At 35.2% G+C, this 24,984-nt stretch overlaps 1 protein-coding gene across 2 annotated transcripts in view; it reads left to right on the top strand.

The window, feature by feature from the left end:
- Positions 1-24,984, top strand: part of LOC113108465 (low-density lipoprotein receptor-related protein 1B-like) — a 133,607-nt gene that overhangs the window by 60,297 nt on the left and 48,326 nt on the right. Inside the window, exons 2-5 of one of the 2 annotated variants that reach the window (XM_026271611.1) lie at positions 5,986-6,084; positions 16,815-16,830; positions 19,310-19,317; positions 23,118-23,255. In XM_026271611.1, the coding sequence (XP_026127396.1) occupies positions 5,986-6,084; positions 16,815-16,830; positions 19,310-19,317; positions 23,118-23,255 (261 nt within the window). The remainder of the gene's footprint in view (positions 1-5,985; positions 6,085-16,814; positions 16,831-19,309; positions 19,318-23,117; positions 23,256-24,984) is intronic. The other variant, XM_026271610.1, reaches the window with a different exon arrangement.

Below are 24,984 nucleotides of genomic sequence, written 5' to 3'. Positions count from 1 at the left end.
CTTCAACCTTGTCTTTGGATTAATCTGTTCACAACTTGAAAAAGGTTTCCTGTGAAGACGTACTAAAGTTTTAGCAGTACATGCAAAATTAATAAGATTAATTTAATGGTGTATTTTTTGTGAGACATTACCTATATATATAGGTAATATATATATATATATATATATATATATATATATATATATATATATATATATATATATATATATATATATATAATATATTTATGTATAGGAAGTTTATTTGTTTTGTGCAACAGTGTCTTTACTGTAACTGGGTTACTGTGACATTTTGAATGGTAGTCTGTATATGGTGCTTAAAATATTATGTTAAATGTAGGTTATAATGAATTCAAAGGTGACCTGGATGCAAAGATGAACTCCACGTGTCAAACCCACAGCCTCAAAAGATGAATATGCAAATATGCAAGTCTCACTAACTGAGCGTCCTTAAACTACTGGCACTCTCTGCATATTTTTTGCACTTATTTTAAGCTCTCTTGTTCAGTCAGTAATAATGTATATATAGTAAAAAGTATTGTTTTCCTCAAGAATGCCACCACTTATAAGTGTGCAGCTTAATTATTTTAGACAGATGCAGTGTTAAGTCACAAAATGTTTCAGACATGTTTAAAAGGCTGAGAGCCCTCGCAGTATAGCTTTTGATGCATTGCTTTTACATTGGCACTGTATACATAACCCTGAAACAGCATACAAGCATATAGTCGCCTATGATGCATTGTGAGTTTAAATCTATCTGATGTGTACAGAGATTTAGATGGTGCCTTTATTTGTCTTGCATCGAGCAACACCATGAAAGGAAGAATATCTTTTGAGGACTGTACATTTAAACTCACGCTCATGAATAATTCATTGTTTACAAGGTAGATTATACCAAGCAGTCGGCTTCTCTGGCAATGACTGTTAAAAATCTGACTGCGTTCCCTTTGATAATTTGTTGACATGCCCCCGCTGTTGTTTCGAAAATAAAAATGACCTCACTGGAAAAGTGAAGGTCAGGCAGAGCTTAATGAAGGCCCTGTTGTCCTTTCCTATTGATTTCTCCGCTAGCCTGGCTACACACAGTCCGACTGGCTCAGAGTTGCCATGGTAAAGGTCTTTTGGCAGAGGATGTGTTTCCTGGATGGAGTGCCTTGTGGAATTTGTAAATGTGCGGCACCTCCGAGCATCATTATCCCCTCCCTCCTCTAACTCAGCTGGCTGGCCGCACATGGGCACAAACCGGAGCCTCAAGCATGGTCTCCACGAAACCCATTTGATGTGCTTTTTCAGTGGAAACGCAGATCAATATGAATGAAAAGTGAAGCAGAACAAATAGTTTAGCTCTCGCACTGACATTCACTGGTGTTATATGGGTGAATCTTGCTGCTAAATGACATTCTCAAGACATTTATGTAATAGGTGTCTGGTAATATTAATGTTAATCACGGTTTTCTGATCAAAACTGAGGCAGCTGACATTTAGATCAAAATACCATGTAGTATATGTCAAGGTGAGAATTAAATAGTTCACTGGCCGTCTTGGGTTGGGAAGCTCAAAAAGAGGAGCGCATGACGGTTGCATGTGTTTGTGTTAGACGCAAGGTTTAGCATGCGTGAGGTTTTATCCTTTCACAAGTGTCAGAGAAGCATTATATGGATCATATCTAATCTTGAAGGATTTTCACAGCCTTAGAATGACTTATAGCAAGATTTCCTATGAAATCTAACTAGGATAATGTCATATTACTGTGTACATTGACCTCAACATGAAAGTGTCACTTACATGGCCTAATACCTTTTTGGTGCAAATTAGGTAAATCCTTCTATGCTGTTGACATAGTTATTTTCTCTTAGCTATGATTTAATTGACAGTGATTATCTTTCTTGAGTTTGGAAATTGTTATGATGTCTTTTCTATTATGCCACGGTAGGGCCGTCAAGGTAAGGAGACAGTCTTGGGTGCGTTGCATGACAGCGAACAGTTGGAAAGATAATGAGACTGAAGGGGCTTGAACAGCTGTTGAGCATCCGGTTAAAGCTTAAATTAAATGCAAGGTGATTCATTTCTGAGGGTTATACTGGAGCATCATTGATTCAGGCTCATTAATGGGGCTCAAAATTGTAGATGAGCATATTCAAACAGTTGTTTTGTTGTCTTTGGTATATTAGGGATGCAGTATGAAATGTAACAACATAGTTAGCCTAAGGTTAAATGCATATGTTTTTTTAGAGGTTTTATAATAATTTACTTCAATCAAATAAAAAAAATTGTACACTGAAGAAAATAAAACATGGATTATTGTATGTGTACATCAAATTTATTTTGGGAGAAGTATTATTTTCCCTATTTTTACCCAAAATAGTATGAATTGGCCATTATAAAGCACTATATATATATATATATATATATATATATATATATATATATATATATATATATATATATATATATATATATATATATATATATATATACACACACAGTACAGAAGTTTGGAAACATTACTATTTTTTATGTTTTTGAAAGAAGTTTCTTCTGCTCATCAAGCCTGAATTTATTTGATCAAATATACAGAAAAAGCAGTAATATTGTGAAATATTATTAAAACTTAAAATAATAATTTTCTATTCGAACATGTATTCCTGTGACGCAAAGCTGAGTTTTCAGCATCATTACTCCAGCCTTCAGTGTCACATGTAACATCCAGTCTATCACATGATCATTTAGAAATCATTCTAATATTCTTGTTTATTATGAGTGTTGGAAACAGGTCTGCTGTCTAATATATTTGATGAATAAAAGGTTAAAAAGAAACTGCATTTATTCAAAATATAAATTATATATATATATATATATATATATATATATATATACTATATATATATATTCTAATAATATATTTAATAAAATATACTTGAGTATGACTTTCAGGTACTTTATACACCACTGTTCTAATACACGTATGAATTGCATATGTTCAAACAGCGCGGCACGAACTCATGGAACTGTCTCGTTAAGCCAGGGTTCCAAGTCCAAAGTGCAAGGGAGAATTATGCATTGAAACTGTTATGGCATTTTCACACACAGGACGTGTAATGTGCTGCGCTATGGTACTCATTCATTTCTATGTGTGCCGCACGAGGACGATTTGTTGCTACATCAACCAAAGTGCATGCGAAGCGGATATATATATATATATATATATATATATATATATATATATATATAGCAAATTAATTTAAGTATTAAAATATATTTTCTGTTTTTTTTTTATTGCAAAATGTATCAAATGTATTATGGAAAATGGAAATGGTTTGTGAAGATGCTTGAATAGGTTGTGCTTGAATATTTGGATTAAACAACATCATGTATATGAATTGAGCTTACTCTGTGGCATAGGCGCCTAGCGTCAAACAACTATTTTCCTTGACATATTCATCAAACAAGATTGGCAGAGCCTCCATCTAGAGTTCTGAAGACCATCGTTTCTATTCACCAGCTCCCTGTCACAGTTTTACATATCGAAACTGACGAAATCACAAAGGCTGAGGAGCTTTAATGAGCCAAAGTTCTCTCCTCGTTGAGGTGGCAGCTTGTGTCAGAAATGAAGCTCATAATAACATGCCAGTCCAAGCTTCACTGAACATTTCCTACTGTTATGGTAATGGGTTACCGCTACCTCATCAAAGAGTTAGGGCCGTTGTTATCTTTATCTTCCTTCTTCGTGCCTGTATGAAATTATCTCTGAATGACCGCTGCATTTAGTGGTTCAGTGTAGCATTCCCTCCATTCAGATGTTAATTCCGTTTTTGCGTCAGAAAACAAATGATGCAAGATTTTACTCCTTGACAGGTTTGAAGTGTTTTGTGCAGTTTTTCTTTTTGTACATTTTGAACTTTCTGTGGAGAATTTACTGAAACAGAGCTGTGGAAGCATCAAACACTCGAGTCAAGAAGTGAAGGCCTCTTGAGGTCTGCTGAGGGGAGGTAAAGTGGCATCACTGGTCATTCCAATAATTCAAATTGGGCTATGCTTTAAAGGGCATCCCGACATGAAAGCAGATACACATCTGTGGACAGATGCCGCTCCAAGGCTCTGAAGTTGCCTCTTTTATGGGTTTTGCAGCTTGCGAAAGAAACTCTCCTCAGGTAAAAGGAATGTTTTTTAAATGGTAACCAATTCAGCTGCAAAGATAAAGATGCCTTCAGACTGGACTCAAGAGATCTTTTATTCGGAGGCCTGACCAAACCTTTCCTCTCCTTGGCTATTTTTCCTCCAGTTGAATTTGATTCAGGTGAACTTTTTTTGTTTTTAACTGTCAGTCAGCATTTTCCTGCAAAATATGAAGCTAGTATCGCTTTGGCTTGAAATCTGTTTCAATAACCACTCATCCGAAAATATAGACATGTCTTTTTAAAGCCACTACAACAATCAAATCACCGTCACTATTCATTCGGGGCAGCAGAATTGCTGTTGTTTTTGTTAGTAAGAATGAAGGACAGAGGGCAGTCCTCATCATATTCCCTGTAATTGCTTTTTGACTGATGTGCAGCTGCCATTGAATTGAATCAGGCCAGATTACCAACCGAGTTTCAGAGCCACTGTGGCTCAAAAGAAAGTGAATCAATTGTAGAAGAACCCAGCCCTCAAACAATTTGCTAGATCCATTCTTTCCCATAGAACTAATCTTCAGTCATGCTAGAGAGAAATGGAGCAGTGCCTCTTATTATAAGATGTGCAAGAACACATTTGGATTTTAAAATTATGTAGGATCAATTTGTGAAGTCAGTTGTCTGGTGCTGAATTCCCATGTTGCTGCATTTGAAGATGTGTATCTGTGTATTTCTAACCTAAGAAAACACCAGTTTATAATTACACGACATGTTCAATAGTGCAAGTGCTTTGTTCAGTTCCTATTTGTAAGTGAGATATTAAAGAGATGAAATTTAATGTGATTGACTCATGCATATGTCAACTTGAACTTCTTTTGCGTTCCACCAAAGAAAGTCATAAAGAATTGAAATGAACCTGAAGGTGAGTAAATTAAAAAAAAAAAAAAAAAAAAATTTGAAGCTTCTTTAAAAACAAAGCATTGCAATATACTAGGTTATGGATTTCATGTGACCAGAACCAGAACAAGGTAGCATTCCTTGGCATGTAGCAGTGAGCTACAGTCGTAGTGTGTGGAATTGGGAATTGTTCAATATACAAGTTCCAAAATGTAACACTATCAAAGCATTAAATGTAGAGGTGTAGTGAGAAACGCTGTTCATTTACAGTTTGTTGTGGCCTAATTTTGAGGCCTGCAGCTTGAAAGAGATAAAGAGTTTGAGAAAGACAGAGAGGGAGAGACTGGGAGCAAGATGAAACCGTTTGACATTTATAATTCTGTCCCTTGATAGTGAATTTGCTTGGCGGGGATTGTGTGTGTGTGTGTGTGTGTGTGTGTGTGTGTGTAGTAATGTGGTGGTGGGGCAAAGCAAGGACAGAGAGCAGTGGTGCATAGAATTATCACTTGCATTCCTGCTCAACATTTCAGATTTGGAGCATTTTGGATCATAATCATTTTGATATGTTCATAAATCATGTAGCTTCTTTAGAAAGGAAATGTGTGGCCCAGTTCTGAGTAATACCTGAAGGATTCTCATGGCTGCTTGATATTCTGATCTTATAGTCGTGTTTTTTCTTGTAAATATCACTGGACGTCAGGTTTGTTGTACTGACAAAAGAGAACGGACGAATGATGTTCTGATGTTACTGAAACTGAAATCGCCCTTAATACTGATTATTCCAGTCTGACTGTTCAGTAAAATTTATTGACATCACATTCATGTCACTATAATGAATTATTGTGAGTTCATGCATTTCATGGATACTTACTAATCATTATTTTTATTACACAATCATGTAATTTAGACATTTAATAACTGTACTGCACCTCATTCCATACTCCATCTCTGTCTCCACCCCCTCTCTCATTAGAACCCATTTTGTGTGACGTTGGAGAGTTTCTGTGCGGTGACCAGCTGACCTGTGTGTCCGAGAGCTGGCTTTGTGATGGGGAACCAGACTGTCCAGATGGTTTCTGATGAGGTTCTGGACAAATGTAAGTAACCATTAAACCAACCCACAATGCCTCAAAACAGATCATTATGTCAACATCACTGCATTCCCATATCTCTGTGCACCAAATAATCAGCATCAGCCTGCGCTTCAATGTTCCTCAATTTATTTCATTCCAGGTGGAACTTCACATGCAAATTGTGGGGAATGATAGCTGGGAATTTTAAAGAGATGGAAGTGTCCTGTTTTTAATATTTAATTGTATTCATGAAAAGATCTATCAGTTTAGGCTAAAACCTTGTGCCCAATTGCTTCATGTAGATGCAGGACATTTCTAGAAGAGCTTAATTTATTACAGATTCCAGGCACAGTGGGTCAACTATTCTCACCACTGGTATTCTATTATCATTTAGATTAATCATGTTCGCTCTGTTTTATTTATAATGTCTTAGAATGGATTCCAGGCGTATTTATCATGGGGATTTTGTGGGGCTCATTACCATAGATTATGTATCGATAGGAAATGCGTTTCAATCAGCTTTTCGCAACAAAATGTGCAGTGCAATTTAATGTGTTTGTAAGCCAACACAGATTGGTATCGCATGAGTGTACTAACAGCACTCCAATGGCATGGGTAATTTTATTCATGTGTTTGTGCATATATTGGGCTTCCCGAGGTTACCGTGTTGCTTACAATAGTGGAGTAAAATCAATGAGTAAGCAGTGCTGTCCCTTTAATCTATGAAGCTGTATGTATGTATACATACTAGGGCCGAGACTCGATTAAAAAAAATAATCTAATTAATTAGAGGCTTTGTAATTAATTAATCGAAATTAATCGCATTTTAATCGCATATAAATATTTGACCTGAGAACAGTGAGAAGTTTTTTTTTTTTTTTCACATGGATTTATAGTATACCATTGAATAATGACTGAATACATAAGCTTAAGCAACAAAATATTGTTTATTTTTGTTCAACCAAGTCTAGCAGACCAGTGCAATTGCATATTTAGAAACAATTTAGAAATAGTACATTTCAGAAATTCAGGTAGCTTATAGGTGCTGGAACCTTCTGTAAAGTGTTTTTTTTTTAAGTAATAAATAATACTGTCAATTACATTCAGAACATTAGAAACACTGACTATTAGAAAACATCTCTCTGTTGCTTCAGAGGCCATAACATACTAAGTCCAACTCTCAATAACCTTGGCCAAAACAATAAAGAGTTCAACATAAACTGTTGCACCAACAAAATAATACATAGTTCAACATAAAGTGTAAAGTCCACGCTAGCTGCTATATGTTTTGTGTTAAGGTGATACTTGAGGCTCGATGTGCTGCTGCGGTGAGATGCGAACGCTAGTTGGTGCTCCAGTATAATCGGTCCCGCCGAAACTTTCCGCGGTGCAAAAATATGTTATTAAAAATGCGGGAATTTTTTTTCTGTAATTAATTAATCTTAGTTAACGCGTTATTTTTTGTGTAATTAATTAATCTCAATTAATGCGTTAAAGTCCCGGCCCTAATACATACAGCTTCATAGATTCATAGATGTATTTATCTATATAGTTAGACAGTCCTAATCATATAGAGCTGCCAAGGACTGAAAGAAGCACATTAGAAAAATAAAACAATTGTCAATGTACATTTTCTCCATAAGAGGTAAAATAAAGATCTAAGATATAGATTGTCCAATTTTAAAACCATAAAAATTGTTTGGCTAAAAATTATCTATTAAATTATTAAACAAAACATTTTCCAAAAATGGTAGCTGTGGGGTAAGATGTGCCATCTGCTTCAGGGAAAGCAGTGTCAGTAACTCAACTGATGTTGATGATAAGCTTTGCATTTAAATGCAGGAAATACTTTGGAAATGCATTGCTCTTGTTAAAATGGTACCCAGTTTCTTTTCTAAAAATCTGAGGGAGTGCTGGCAAAGAAAAAAACAATCACCTTTCAAAGAAAACAATCAAGAGTTTGATTCCCACACTGAAGAAGCTACCTCAGCCACACAAAAACTGGACAACTACTACAGTAGGACATGGACATATTTCATATTTACCAGCAGCTTTGGTTGTTGGAATGTGCAATAAGAAAATATATACGTTTCTTCAGTCTAATAATAGATCTTTTGAATGCTTTTTTTTTTTTGCAAGAGCACCCCCTCACCCCCTGTGAATAATGTTAAACTTGAATATATTATAATTAGCACTAGTTTAAGACTCTAAAGTTGGATAGTAAAATGGGATTTTTATTTTATTTTGTATATCATTATGAGCTTATTTGATTCAATTTAACCCCCTCAGTCACCCCTTTTTAATTATTATGCAGTCCTTTTTTCCTATGGTCCTGCATTCCGGACACTTTCCTCTAATGTTAGTTGATAGCAGACATTGAAATTTAATAAGATTCATTAATTCCATCTCTATCTTCTTTCTCCTTGACTAGAGGTTAACTTAAGTAAAAGGTGACAGCTTACCCCACTCTGTGCTCTAACTACTTTAATTTATCCTCACCTTTTTTAGGCTAAGACACTTCATTAATTTTAACTCTTGATAGAAAGGACACAATTTATTTAAAGTCATCGTTCTGAGAAGCTGGAATTCTTATTCATTGGTTAATACTCAGACCAATCTTCAAAGTAATTAAAATTTTGAAGCATCTTATTGCTTGTTGTAATTGGCAAGTAAGTGCCTAACTAATGTATCACTCACAGTGGGACTGTTTATTTTATATTATGTCACTACTGATATTCCTCAAGTAAGACTTGCTTGAGAACACCTTAAATGACTGTCTCCTTCTTCTTATGTAACTGAATCTAGTTATAAAGCGATACTGCAGAAGCTTTTGCCTCTCGGCTCATATTCATGTCTCAAGTCGCATTATATTATGATGTTCAACTCTTAATTCTATTAGTTTTATAATAAGATTTACCTGTATTGTTTTTAATTTCTGAGTCTGGCGGTTACCTGATATTAAGTCCTTGGTTTTCATGTTATAGTGATTGCTTTTGCTGTTCCAGTTTCTGGACTGTGCATATTCCTAGCGTTGGTGTGCCCAAGTTCTGCCACCACAGAGAAATGTAATCACCGCATTCCCAGGGCCTCCAGGGAAGGGCAGCTGCACATTTTCAGTGCCACATGGCCAGCGGGGACCTGGATAGGCTGCCCATCCAGCTTCCCTATGGGACCAGCCCGACATCTTGGGTTATCAGGGGAGCTGGGAGACAGCCCACTTTCCTGTAATGAAGAAAAACGTGTTGTGATGACAGTCTCAGAGCTTTCCAAGCACATCGTGCTATTTCTTATATTGGTCAGTGGAGTATGGCCCGTCATGTGCAGTGAATGTTTTGACATGAGTTATGAGTAGAATGACCACACAGCCAAAATGATTCCTGTATCGCTGAAAAGAATTATGGGTAGACTAAAAGCTCACAGAGAAGCGGCTTCTTAGGGTTTTAATGAAACGATATGGTTAATTTCATTCTGTTCCATATGCTCCTGCCTTTTGTCTTGAGCACAGTGTTCTTTATCAGGAAATACAAAGACATGCTTCAGTGACAAATTGCTCAACTCTTTTTTCTTTTCTTTTTTTCTTTTCCTCCCTTGAAGTTTGAATTGAACAGAGAGGGTGAGCGAGATTGATTTTTGTTTTGTTCTCATTTTTGTTCTGGGCAAAACATTAACTCACAACACTCAGGCGATGCAAGCGGTGAGCCACAAGGCGAGCACATGATGTTCTTGTTTTTGAAGAGATGACAGCTGTTTTCTTTAGACATCTGTCAAGTTAATTGTACATTACTGGCCCTTAAACCCTTCTTTGATCAACTATGATATACTGTAGAACCTGGATTTAACTTTTACAAGAAGCTCTTCGTGTAATTCCATTCACACAGAAAACTATTTTTTAATGTTTTTTTTATATATATAAGTTAAATATGCAGAAGACATAAACATTTATATTTAAAGAAGTTGAAATTAAGCTAAATGCTAAATTAATGTAATACTATTCAGTAGATTTACATAATATACAAGTACAGGTACATCAATAATGGTTATAGTTATTATAAGCAAAAAAAAAAAAAAAATCTGTGCATATATAATCTTGTACAATATATTTCGTTTTGTGGTCTTGCAAAAATAGCTTGTTTGTCGCTTTCCATCTAGAATAGAATGCATAGAAACGCGTATGGATTTTATGAGCACTCCTCTCCGGGCAGTTTACTATGGCCCCCTTATACTGAAATAAATGGAGAGTAAATGTGCCTATTCCCCAAGAGAACTGACACCTGCGGATAGGAAGTTTGGGAGGTAATGTAGCATAGCATCTTGTTGTTGAACTGTGGGACAGGCATTATGCAATGTTTACCTCAATAGCCGCCTCTGAGCGTAGAATGAAATGCTAACAAAATAGACTGTGCAGGGGACATTTATGAGATCATCAGGTGACATTCAACATGATTAACATCTTTTGAGTTCTGTGTTTCATGAGGAGACGTACAGTAGAGTATGTCTTGGAAGTGAATATGTACCATTACCACTAATATGTACCATTTAGGAGTAAACAGGTACAGTTATGTACATTTTAGCTTTTGTACCATAGGTTACTGTCCCAGTTGCAGCTTACCCTTTTTTTCAGAGAGGAATGGGCATTGTTTTGCGTGTTATGCAATTATTTAGTGCTGTCAAACGATTTATTGCATCCAAAATAAACGTTTTTTTGTACATACTATATGTGTGTACTGTATATGTTTGTACTCTAAATATACACACATGCATGTATATATTTAAGAAAAAATATATGTTTATAATATAAATATATACATGTAAATATATGTAAATATTTTCTAAATATGTACTGTATGTGTCTGTATTTAGATATACATAATAAATATACACAGTACACACACATATATTATGTAAACAATTTTTCTTTGGGATGCGATTAATCGTGATTAAACATTTGGCAGCACTACAATTATTTGAGACAAATATATCGTCTGGAAATGTTCAGAGCACAAGCTGCTGTCATTTTTTTTTCTTCTTATGATTTCTGTATTGTCTCACAACATCAAGATGAGCCAAATCAAAGCAGCTTATTAGAATGACATTTTTAAAATGGGAATTTCATTATTGGTACTTTCTAATTTCTCTCAGTTGTTAGATACAGTTACAGCACACATATATAGACATCAAATGGTCAAATGTATGGTTATATGCACTTAGGCATCTGTACAGATTGAAAATACCTACTAATAATAATAATAATAATAATAATAATAAAAGTCTAAGCCTTTAAAATCATGAAAAATTGCCCACAGAGAACATAATTAAAAAAACAGGCAGTGTTCCTTACTAAGACTTAAATATAGTTGAATTGGCAAGTACTCAATCAGATTAAATGTGATAAAAGAGTAAAACGTGTTTTCTTTACCTTATTGTGGCCATCAAAATATATTGAATAAATGCATGCATGAGTGTGTATAGCATATATATCATAACTTCAGACATCCAGGGGGTTTGGCATGTAAGCAGGGAGCTTTGGAGATGATCCTTTTAATTTAGTGGGAGCCTCTGTGCAGTGAGAGCCAAGCTGATTCACTTCCTGTGGATGATGCCATCTGCTTGGGGGCAGCAAACAAACAGACAGACCAAACAAAGGCAAAGCTTTCTTCACTCTCTGTGCATGAATCATGCAGAGTTGGGTGCAGCTTAAATAAGATTGAGACTTGATTTTATTTTTTTAAACTGAGAGATTGTCAGATGTAAAGGTTTTACCTAGTGCGTATGTTTTTTTATGTGTGTTATTGATGTTTTTTTTTTTTTTAGCAAAAAAAACTATAGATTGGTTTTACTATGCAGTATTTTATTTTATGTGTTACAATGTTCTGGGTAAAATATTATTACTATGTGATGTAAATAAATTCTTGTTAATATTTTTAAAAGATGTAAATATTAGTACTTAGTTGTCTTTCACCATAATAGCACATTTTATTTTATATTATTTTATTTTATTTTATTCACAAAGGGGTTAATGCTGTAGCTTCTAAATTGAAAAATAAATGTATTGCAATGAATTAAGATTCTGCCTTTAGAATAACAATATTTTAAACAAAACTTCTTGAGGCTATTATTTTAATAGGCAATTCATTTATAGTTTTACTTTCCATCTTGTTATAAATTTTTTATGACATCATCTTAAGAAAGTTAAACAGCAGCACATGTGCACTGAGCATTTAAAAAACAAATTGTAATGTATGAAATTATAAAAATACTTTTATAGTTGTTCAGTCATTTGTTTGTTTGTTTGTTCATTTGTTCTTTCATTCGTTCAGTTGATTGAAAGTTGCTGCTTAACAGGAATTAATTTATATGTATAAAATTATATGTAATGATGTTTGCTGTTCATTCTGTTTATTCACTCATCTCTATAGTATTAATGCTACATCAGGTCTGGTTACATTGAGTTTGTAAAGATTTTGTCATATATTTTGGAATAAATAGTTTTTCTTGGCAGATATTGTGCTGCCATAGTTAGAGATTCTTTTTCTTTTCTTGACAGATCTTCGAGTTTCACTGCCGTCTTCTCTCTTTCGCTCCTCTGCTCCCTTTGTTAGGGACAAAATCACTAGCTTGTCAGCAGCAGCCCTGTGAAAAGAGCATATTTCAACACCTTGACAGCTTTGCTGTCACGATACCTCTGGATGACACCAAACTACTAAAGCCTACATTAGCCCCCTGCTGTTGTCTAAGAGAACTCTGTTGGTATACGCTAAGCTTAGAGGCAGGAGAGCAAACAGATGGTTTTCATTCAGTGAGGAAATTGTCTACTGTGAGGCACAATAGCATAGGGACCTTCACCTTCCGCAATAATGACGAAACTAACACCACATCTTTGTGAATAATCTGTGCCTGTGTGTTATGTGGCAGCATGATCCCTTTCAAAAACGGATCCTCAGTTAAACAAACAGAAAAGTCTAGACGTATTATAAGATCATTCTAGACATGTTTCAACCCATCGTCTGTTATGTCTGCAGTGCTTCCTACAAAGTGTTGCCTTTGCCAGAGCTACTTTATGTGCAATTCAGACAGATCTCTAGTTTAGTCAATGAATCATGCCTTTGTCACCATAAAAACGGTCTGATCGCAATAATATTTGTAGGTATTTATACGTTACACTTGCATTTTCCCTTCATTTGATCATAATGCATGCAAGAAATATGTGACTAATAAAATCACATTGCAAACAACCATATGAGACAGAGAACTGCCAGTGTCATCATTTACTCATCAGATGTACAGAATATGAATTTATTTCTTCTACAGAACACAAAAGATGATGCTTTGAAGAATCTTGTGGTCCGGGCAACATTAGACCCCATTGACTTTCATTGTATGGGCATTTATCTTTGAAAAAAGTATAAACCGCATCTTCAGATGGCAGGAAATGGTAGACAGTTCGACTGGACAACAGTCATATTGTATACAGTGACAGTCACCGAAGACATGCATTTCAACATTCATTCCGCGGTTTGGATGACCAACATCCCTTGAAGGCAAGTCAGCATAACAGCATGCTGGAAAGTACAGTAGTCTATTTTCTCTGAAGGACAGGATGTGAATCTTTACAATTATTAATATCACAGAATAATTTTCTCTATGTGAATCCTGTCTGCTATGTCTGCAGATCTCTTTCCCCCGAATTTTGTAGAGTTGGGACCAAGCCAAGGGTTATTCTGTTCTCATGAGTACAGTACATTTATTCCCAGAGTAATGGACTGGCAGACTTGAAAACAATGCTGTAAAATATGTCCTTTGCAAATAATTGTTTGCAGAGAAGTTGTTTTTGGCTCTGTTTCTCCAAAGAAGCTATGCATTATTTATATGAATGACATTAATACTAAGGTGTTTTCTCTGGAATGGAGCCCGTACGGCGATCTACATAACAACAGACATCAAAAGATCTGGGTATATAAATTCTATCAGCTTTGCAACGGATCCAAACACAAAACCTTCCGAATGCACTGGGTCTTTGAAAGGGACTAAATAGCAGTGTTTAAAAATGCATGAAAGTGTGAATGTGCCGATTCTCCTGCAGGGGCTTGGGTGTGATGTATGGACACTTTATTGAGCAGTGAGTGGTTTTGAATGTGATGTATTAACAGACGGTGCATTGGAAAGCATAGCCCGGCGGAGGAAGTGATGGCTCCATTTCATAGGATGTTGATTACATTACTCTGTGATGATGAATTAGTTTAATTAAATCCAACCAATGATTTACAGAGGATACATGCCAATAAGCAGTGAGAAACAATGGGCTCTGTGCATGTTACTGTCCTGTGGAATTTCTTATTCAAGTTTCTGTTTCTTTGAGGGAGAAGAGGGAAGCTGTGGTGTAGTTGTTAAGGTCCAGGTGCTGGTAACTGAAATGTTACACGCTTGATCTCCTAAATTGAGTCGTTATCTTGTTTATGATGCCATTATATGTTATTCATTATACAGTTGTTCCTGTTAGTTGAAATAATACAGTATATATATATATATATATATATATATATATATATATATATATATATATATATATATATATATATATATATATATATATTTGATAAAATACTATATATAATTTTTTGCATTTGCTTAAGACAACATACACTGTTTAAAAGTTTGAGATCGTTTTATCGCTGTTGAAAATATATAATTGTTTTGTTAATACTTTTATTCAACAACAAAAAAAAGCATTACATTTATCAGTAATTCACAGTAAAGACTTGCATTGTTACATTTCAAATAAATGTTATTTATTTCATTTATTTCAAAAAAGTTATTTTTCACTTTTTTGAATCCTTGCAAAAACACAGTTTCACAAAAATATTAAGCAGTGCAAATTGTTCTTTAAACAATGGTACATTTGTTTAGTCAACCAAATATGTCTCACAAGTAAACAGAATATTATACCTGGGCAAAAATCTGTCAACATTTCACTAGGCAAATTCCTCAAAAATAATCATCATCATCCATAGGCCTTAATTAGGCTGTCGGCTGTGCCATTAAAAACACATCCTCATCTAAAATATCCTAGTCTTTAAAATCCAATAAATCCAAGAGCCCCACATAGTGTATGGACATGGGAGGGGGCATGTGAAATTGTCCTTACATTGAGATAACAGATGCAGACAGTGTGGCCTGAAGCTAATCTCTTTGACATTTGAAGATAAACCCAGGTGGACATTGGATGGAATGCCACTGCCTCTCAGAACCAACTTTAAGAACACAAACTCTGCACCCCATGTAAATGACAAATATAGCTTCTGAGAGTAAAGAAAGGAGGGGAATTACAATGCTTCTCTCTTAGGATAGTGAAAAATACACAATACTGCAACACCTACGCAACCTTGACAGATTGCTGTACTGTTGCCAAGAGCATCAACAAGAGGCCGATAACTAAAAGAGCTAATAAACAGCACGAAACAAGGAATTCAAGTGACATGTTTGTACATAACCACAAGGGTTGTGGCTGCTCAGTCAAAGGTGTTACATTTTCAGAGTACTTCAATCCTTGTTTATATGAGTGAATTTAAACTAGATTTGTTTATCCTGAAGGAAATAACCACTGTTTACAAAAAATATTGTGACAGTTTTCTGAAAGTTGTCGATTTTTAGCTTTGATTCTGTGTAAATGAAAGCCAAAGGTTATGACACTAAGCACACGTCATGTTTTCTTATTCCGAGAAATGCCTTTGAGACTCTTCTTCTGTAAATGTCTGACAGACATACATGTTTGGAAAGACCCGAGGGTAAGTAAATAATGATAGAATTTGCATTTTTGTTGTGTACGTTGGTAGTGAATGACACAATGAAATTAGCCCAGCACAACAGGAAAAAGCCACAACACACAAAAAAATAGAATAACAGGGCGGAAACAAGTCGCAAAACATCATAAAAAAAGTCACAACACAACAGAAATGAGCCACATCACAATGAAATTAACACAACCAAATCAAGTCGCAGCGCAATGGAAACAAGCAACAAGACAGCAAAATTAGTAAAAACACGACAAAAACAAGCCACATCACAATGAAATTAGCACAACACAACGGAAACAAGCTTCAACACAATGAAAACCAGGCACAACCCAATTTAAAAAAGCTGCAACACGACACAATTAGCACAATACGATTGAAACAAGCCACATCGCAGCAAAATGATCATGACACAATGAAATTAGTCCTATGCGCTGTGATCTTGTGATTTTGTTGAGTTGTGTACTACTAGGCCACTGCATCAAACAGCATAGTGTGCATCTGAACATATAAGTACATGGAAAGTGGAAAGGAAATAGGTTGTATGTACATGACGTCATTGCTGTGAAGCGAAATTCAGCTGGAGGGCAGGAAGTTTATATATATATATATATATATGAATTTATAGCAAGCTCAGAATGCCTATGTTTTGCATTGTTCATTAATGCTCAAATCGGTCAAACTGAGAAACCACAAGGAGCTTTTATCATGTATGAAAATCTGTTGTACATAAGTGGGGAAAACACAGGAAAAAAAGTGTCTGTAGTTGGGAGGAACAGAGTCGGATAATGCTTTTGTGTGTTAATGGTTAATATATGATATAATAATAAATTAAGTTATTAATAAAGAAATATATAAATAAATACAGGTCCGCTAACTAATAAGACATTGTATTTGCAGTTTGTAGAGCTTATTTGATTATATTTTCTGTACATTGTGAGATTGTGATAAATCAACGTGAGTGACAGCTTTTTAGTTATAATGGAAGTGCTATTTTGTCACTTTCTAGGCTATAATCAATTCAGAATTTCAATAAACGTTGTTTTACATGCTACATACTAACAGGATCAACGGCCATATAACCTGTAAATGAAGCAAAGTTTCAGGAGTGACATATAACCCACAGACCTCATATAAATGGGGGATTTACTTTCGAAATAGCTTGTTTGCAATCGGGGTTAGTTGCTTATCCTATATCCACTGCCTCAATGGCAGGCAAGTATTTCAATAGAGTTGAAAAATTGCTCCTCTTCATAATATAAGGATCACATCCAACATATGTTGTGATTTTCTATTTATACCCTTCTCTTGTATTAGTGTCTAAATCAGTACAGTACGGACTTTCCTCCATCTCATCCATTCTGCTTTTCACTTTCTGCCCTCCATCTGAATTTTGCACGTCATCAGAATCATGCGACTGTAAACAAGCTCTTTGCTCAACAGTTATTGCACACCACCTACATGAGAACTACATGACGTGTCTAAGATAAACAGTGAAAAAGAGTTGAGGTTCATTGAGTGGAATAAAGGCAGCTGAATATATAGTATGTGACATACAATTCATCTACGGTTTCTTGCCAGGCAAAAAAAAAAAAAAAAAGGCTATTATTTTGCTCTGTTTCTTTTCATAGCTGTAAATGTGACCAGCAAGTTTACGTTTGATTTTTCTCATTTACATTTATGCTTTGAGGAGATATACCTTCTTTTAAATCACTTTAAAGTGTTGCAACAAAAATATTAGACTCATTTGCATATATATGAACAATGCATCTTGAGGCTTGTGCTCTTGTGCTGAATGATGATTAAATAACCATACCGAGGCCTCAAACTCTGAGAACCCCATATGGAGGCCCATATGATCTCTCTCCTGTGAAAAATAGACAGCACGTAAACCGCGGATGGGAGCCATAGGGGTGTCTTTGAGGAATAACCATTGTAGAGTTGTCCTTTGGCTTGTGTTTTTATTGGACCTGAGGCTTTTCTTTGGTTCTGAGAGATATTGGTGAGAGTGGAGCTCAGAAGGCATGCCCAGGGACCTCATGTACTGCGAACAGTTTGCTTTCCTGTCCAAGGTCAGTTTTAAACTGGCTTTTCTTTCGCGAATGCCAGTGCACTGAACATTTCAAATGTCACTGACCTACAGCAAGGGAGGGAAAATAAATACCGTGTCTGAGTGACTCTGTGTGTAGGAGAGAAAAAACTGATTGCAGAAATGAAGATAGAGGAAAACACTCTTACCGTAAACAAGAAATCACTTTAGGAGTGTTTAATGTGGGAGTTTAATATACAATGTCGGCAATGTTATAGAAAAATATATACACTGGCAGAGGTATACACATAATCATGAAAAGAAAACTGGTTTACATTGGGAAATCAGAATATGGGAGAGTAAGTATTTCTGGTTATGGATAAGATGTATTACTCTTAATCTATTAACTTGTGCATCATTTAAATGGGCTGCCCATTTACCACCCCCTGTTGCTGTACAGAAATGCATGGGATTTTTTTTTCTATAAAAATAAAAAATGCTAATAAAATACTAATTATTATTTTCAGGTGCACTAATCATATTAGTTTTTGCTGTGATTTCAAAATTGCCATTGAGAATTAAATTTTACAAGTTTTGGTATTGACTACTTAAATGCTGGCAAGGTGTCATCCCTTGAGCTTGCCATGAAAAATGTTTTAATTATTTTCCTCAAAGAATTCATTATTTTAGATTCCTTGATTAAAGAAGCAGAATGGATGATTTCATATGAAAGCCTTTAGTTAAACCTTAAGTAGATGGATTAGCTGATCTCTCTTCTTTTACATTGAGAAAAGTGGGTAGATATCACCATGGTTTTTTTAATTAAAAGCAGTATGTGAAAGAGAAGGGGACTGGTTTATTTTGGCAGTGGACTATCTTTAAAGTGACACAAAAGCCATTCCAACAAATTAATGAAAGGGCCAAAATGCTGTTCACTTGTGGTGGCTCTACTTTGTATGGAGCAGGAGTGCATTCTCCATCTGTATGCTTATTGTTCAGCTCAAATCATTTGATTTCCTGAGACTCCTGGTTTCTTTGGGCAACTAATTGAGGCTCGTATTTACATTTCATCCTGAAGTCCTTTTACAGAGCCAGACAGCTGAAGACCTTGAACAGTAATGAATTCTAGTGAGATTATGTGTGCATTTGTAAGAGAACGTAAAATGTTATACCTATATATATATATATATATATATATATATATATATATATATATATATTATATATATATATATATATATAACGTATCAGTGCAATTACACCAACTTTAGACTAGCTCCTCTTCAACATCAGAGGTTGAATAGCAGTTTAGAACTTCAGCCTTCTACAGCCTTACTTTATAATGTATTAGTCAGTATGCACAGTCCTGAAATGGAGTTGGCTATTTATTTTATTTGTTTCATATAGTGAAACCTGTAACAAATATTATGCCAATTAAACAAATAACTGGCAAAGGTGCACATTTTAATTTTTTCCCAAATTATCATGTTTGGTTGATCTGTTTGAATTAGACATACAGAACATTGGGCTATGTACACTTTTATGTAAATCTGTAAGTATGAAAATTTGCTCACCTAAAAACTATCAAAGATGTAGATGAGTTTGTTCCTTCATTAGAACAAATTTGGAGAAATTTAGCATTACACTACTTGCTCTTCAGTGCATTATCTGCAGTGAATGGGTGCTTTCAGAATTTGAGTTCAGAAAGCTGATAAAAACATTGCAGTAATCCATACGTTATAAACACTAATAAACTTCAATTAATGTTGTGTAATGTGAAACACTCCATATTTTTAATAAATTAATTGAGATGTTTTTAAATTCAATTAGTTGCTTCGGGCTTAAATGCAAGTCTTCTATCCATAATTTTGATTTCTCCAGTGAAACAGTCATGAATCAGGTGAGAAATATGCACAGATCAAACAATGTTGTAAAAAAGTTTCAATCAGTTCTAAAAAAAATGTGACCCTAGACCACGCATCCAGGCATAAGTAGCATGTGTATATTTGTAGCATAGCCAAACAAAAACAAAAAAAAACATCGTATGGGTCAAAATTATCGATTTTTCTTTTATGCCAAAAATCATCAGCACATTAAGTAAATATCATGTTCCATGAAGATACTTTGTAAATTCCCTACCATAAATATATAAAACCTTAACTTTTGATAAGTAATATCCATTGCTAAGGACTTCACTTGGACAAATTTAAAGGCAATTTTCTCAATATTTAGATTTTTTAGCACCCTCAGACTGCAGATTTTCAAAAAGTTGTTTTTCTGCCAAATATTGTACTTTTCCTAACAAACCATAAATCACTGGATATTTATTCAGTGGTACCTTTGTGGTACAAGGTCACAAATATGTTAGTAGATTTTTCACAGTAGGATGAGTTATTTTGAATTATGAAATGGTGTTTTGGCTCGAAGCGATGGTTTAAAGTTAATGATGGATTTGTTTCTTAAAAACACAAAGCTTTTCACTTTACAAGTCATGTAAATTAAAAGGCCAAAGGCATACATATTCACAATAATTCACTATAGACTGTTATCCTATCTCTTTTTTTTTTTTTGACAATTTTCCTACATGCAAGTATGATAAGCATGTGTTTTCCGTCTCCACTTTCATGAGTTTTCTCATGATGGAGGATGTTTCACCATGAGTGCTATCTGGCTTCTAATTCGGTACAGGGTGAAGAGACAAAATTTCCTATCATCCCTCAACTGCACAGACGCCATCTGTGTTATCCAGCACGGTGCATCTGAAACTCCTGAATATTCATCTCTCCCTCTCATCTGATTAGATTAGTCCCCAATCAGTTTGTGAGTGGAATGATTCTGTATTTGACAATGCAGTTTTATTAGGATAATCACAGTTTGTCACAGCCCCTCACTCCGCTGCGTTACCAGAGCAATACATGTGACACGGGCCCCTCGATTGTTTTGCTGCCGTATTTACTCATGAATAATGGAAAAGTGCCTCATGAATGCATAATTTGAGAGATGTTTGCCAGTATATCTGTACAGTTTTAATTGAAAATTAGCATGGCTATTAATCAACATATTTGGGTCCCAAAATCCCTCTGACACTGTTAAATCAGCTGAGCTGTGTGTGTGTGTGGATGTATGGCCAAGGATTGAAATAAATGGTGTTTTAATTGAAAGCCTGTCCTGTGTCTTCTCCTCAAGCTCTCTGAAGAAAAGCCACGAGGTTGTGAGGTTGATTAGCCTGCCTTTTGTACTCACGTTTTGAAATATGAGTATGCAAACTTGAGGTCACTTACATTTGACTTTCCCTAATTTAGAATATCCTTGGGGCTCGGAGAGAGGTGAAAAAAAAAAAAAAGTTTCAGTACATTTCCATGACCACGAAAACGGGAAACGTCTGTGAGAACAATGGGATACTTTGGCGAAATGTGAAAAGCATAAATGTGCATCGGCGGATAAATCATACACTTGTTATATGCTAAGGGATGACAGTCCCCCATTAAACGACCCCCTTAATTACAGCGTCATTTTATCTCATGAAGTCTAAATGAAAGCTGATGAATAACCTCGACTCTTCCGGAGGATGTTTTCAGTTGTGTAGGATCAGAGCTCAGAGGAAACTGGGACTCCGGAGATTTGTAAGAGGTCCTGTCACATGAGCTATAAATCTCACGCTAAGTGGCTGTGTTGCAGTTATGGTAATTGATACCAATGTAGTTAAGGTGCAATGTGACATATTCACAGTGTGCGAGATGGAAGTCGATGTTTCACTTAGACATGTTTTATGTGTTCTTGTGGCTGCTCAAGCAGATGAGGGTCACCTATGTGCTTCATGAATCTTTAAACAGCTGCTTGGTGCAGCCGTGTCAATAGATATCTCAGAGGCTTTGGCTCCGTCTCTCTCTTTCGTCCTCTCTTTCTCTAGCTCTCTTTCTCTTACACACAGAGTGATTCAGAATAGCTTAGCAGCATAGCCTACATGCGAACGTCTGTTTACTGTACAGAATAATGCCTTCAAGTAAACTCATTTGCATTTGTGGCTGCATTTACAGACTATTGATGTATTTTTTTTAAAGGAGAAAAGGGCTATTTACAGCAAAGCTATCATTTACTGCATGCAACCTGTTTTAGTGAAGCTTTATTGTTTATCTGGAGTGCTATCTTTGTAATGGTCTGAATAATATTATTTCTGGAGTGTTTTTACATATTGATTCTAACCGTTGTTTATTTAATTTTATTAACATTAAATTCATAATTTTGGGGGGGTTTATATTAAGAACTTAGTTTATAGAAAGTATGTTTAAAGTGCATTGCATTGTGCATTGCAGTGTGTGTGTGTGTGTGTGTGTGTGTATGCACTGCATATAGTAATAAACAGTAATATTGTGAAACTTTACAGTTTACAATAGCTGTTTTCTACTTTCATATATTTGACATTATATGTTACTTCTGTGATGCAAAGCTGAATTTTCAGCAGTCTTTACTTTAGCCTTCAGTATCAAGTGCTAGTTCGGAAATCATTTGAATATGCTTATTTGGTGCTCAAGAAACATTTATTCTTATCATCAATGTTTTTTTTTTTTTTCTTTGATGAATAGAAAGTTCCAGAGACATCCAAGAGAAATTTCAACATTTATTTGTAATCTTTTGTAACTTTTTTTTTGATCAATTTAATCTGTCCTTGCAGATTGGTTATAAATAGGTAAAAATTAGTCATTTCTACGTTGTTATTATTTCTACTTTCAAACAAATACCAATTTGCTTTAATGGTTTCTGCAACCTCATTGCACGGCAGAACTTTACTTTTACAGTAAGAGACATATTGGCTTTAAGTTGCTAATTAAATTAGCATTCATTAGGATAAGAAAGAGCAAGGTTGAATTGTAAATGAGAAACCTGTATCCATTCTATTAGAACTTTTCTAAAGGACCATCAACAGGAAATGATGCTGAAGAAAAGTTTAGCCACAAAATGAAGTCACTCTGAGGCTGGCAGTGCATTTTAAGCTGAATTCAATCAACTGGATTGTTTCCCATTTTCATTTGCATCCCTCAAAGCTTAGCAAATTAAAGCAAGTGACATTTGTCTGAACCACGTAGATTTGCATAAAACTGTCTTAGCAGTTATCAAAGTAATTACTGACAATACAGTGAAACTGTGTGGATGATATGTTTTCACCAAAATCACACCAGACCTGTATGACCAGACCTCATTCTTTTCTGTTCTTTAGGCAAGGTGGAGGTGATAGTCAGATGTCCTCTAAATCACATACAGTGTATTGGGACGAGAAAGTGCATTCACTTCAACAAACTCTGTAATGGGGCGAAAGACTGTGAGGACGGTTTTGACGAAGGAGTCCACTGTCGAGGTGAGTACTATAAATTATAATGTCTTTGCTAGTCAGATATCTATCTTGATATGTCAATATCAGTAAGCTCACTGTTTGGAAACAAACAGCCTTTATATTGACAGCGTAACGCTGCATATCTTTACATAAATTGGTTTTACGCTAATGGAAGGCAAACAGGTGAATGACGCCGCAGGTGTGATGTTGGACACTATCAACTCTTGTTCACAATCATCCAGACCACAACAACAAGCCGGTGGAGCCACCTGGTCTCTGTGATATGACAATACCGACTCAGCAGTTGGCATTGGGTGGATGCCCGTTAGTAGAGGCGGCACACCTCAGACTGGCCAAGAGTGCGACCTTTGGTGAACTGGAAGAGTGTGGCACCCAGCTGGGTAGTGCCATGAGCAGCTGATCCTGCTCTTTGATCCAGAGCCTGGCTGAAAACTGGCTAGTGATCCATATAAACAACACCAGATTATAATGTCAGGTGGATTGCTGGGGGGTCCTGAAGGGTTGGATCAACAACATGTTTCTGTAGACTTGAGAGACTGGTCGAAGAATAATAATTACTCTTGTATTACTTGAGAAATATGACTTATGTACATGCTATTAGGTTTGCTTACAGAGTTGTATCCAAAAAAATGTAGTAATCTCATTGCATGTGACTCTTTTTCTCAGAATTCTGTTATTATCTCAGAATTCTGAAATTATATTATATTGTATTGTAATTTCAATAAAAAGTCAGAATTCAAAAAAAAAGTAAAAAAAAAAAAAAAAAAAAAAAAAAATCACAATATCCTTTATTTTTATCTAATAGAAACACATTTTATGATTTATTTACAGCAAATTAATGTAAAATTTAAACTAGTGCCAAAAGACAATTTAGTTTAGATTAGTCTTTATTTTTTATTTTATTGTATTTCAGAAACAAGCTTCCATAATTGTTAAGTAAATATTTTATTTTATTTTATTATTTTATTTTTTAATAATAAAAAATAATAATAAGCCAAGTTTACTAACAGCTGAGCTAAGATTCATTATTTCTGGGTTTTGGAAATTGTATAAAAAAAAAAAAAGATAAATATAATTTTTTCACTAAGTATACTTTAAATTGACTTCAAATTATATTTCCTCTCATAGAAACAATGGAAAGCTGCCTGTTTTTTTTTTTGTAGTGTCTACATTGGTATATAAACATGACATTATTAGTTGTATTACCCTGTATTGCCACCATATTAGCTAATTCCTTATAAGCCAAACCTCACTTCTCAGGTTTATCTGCCCTAAAGGAAGGGCTGACCTCAAAACATCTTTCTCTGATAGAAAAACCTTCCAGTGCAAGGAAAGAGACTGGTCTAGTTCAGTGGGCAGAAAGATTAAGGTTTTGACTTGACGTATTGCAGATAAAGAGAGAGGTGCTCAGAGCCTGAAGTGATGTATCACAGAAAGTTATCCTTGGGTGTTAGGAAGCATTAAGAGACATTATGTTCATTGTTCTCCTCCTCCATTTGTTTGTTTTTAGATACAGCTAATTAAGCAAGGAGTGCCTGGGGCAATAAATCCTTTTTTTTTCATTCCACTCTTGCTCATTTCGCAGACTTCTGGGCCTCAGTTTACTTCACTGCAGTCCTAACGCAAATGTTCCCTTACTCAAGTGTCTTCATTCTGTTTAGTCTTTCACCTCTATATTGATGTTTTTGCAGCTTGTGTGCAAGGAAAATTACATTAGCTTTTAAACCCCATG

Source organism: Carassius auratus, chromosome 9 (genome assembly GCF_003368295.1).
Source record: "Carassius auratus strain Wakin chromosome 9, ASM336829v1, whole genome shotgun sequence".
Taxonomy (NCBI): domain Eukaryota; kingdom Metazoa; phylum Chordata; class Actinopteri; order Cypriniformes; family Cyprinidae; genus Carassius; species Carassius auratus.
The sequence above is the reverse complement of the archived record's forward strand: the minus strand, read 5'-3'. Positions and strand labels throughout refer to the sequence as shown.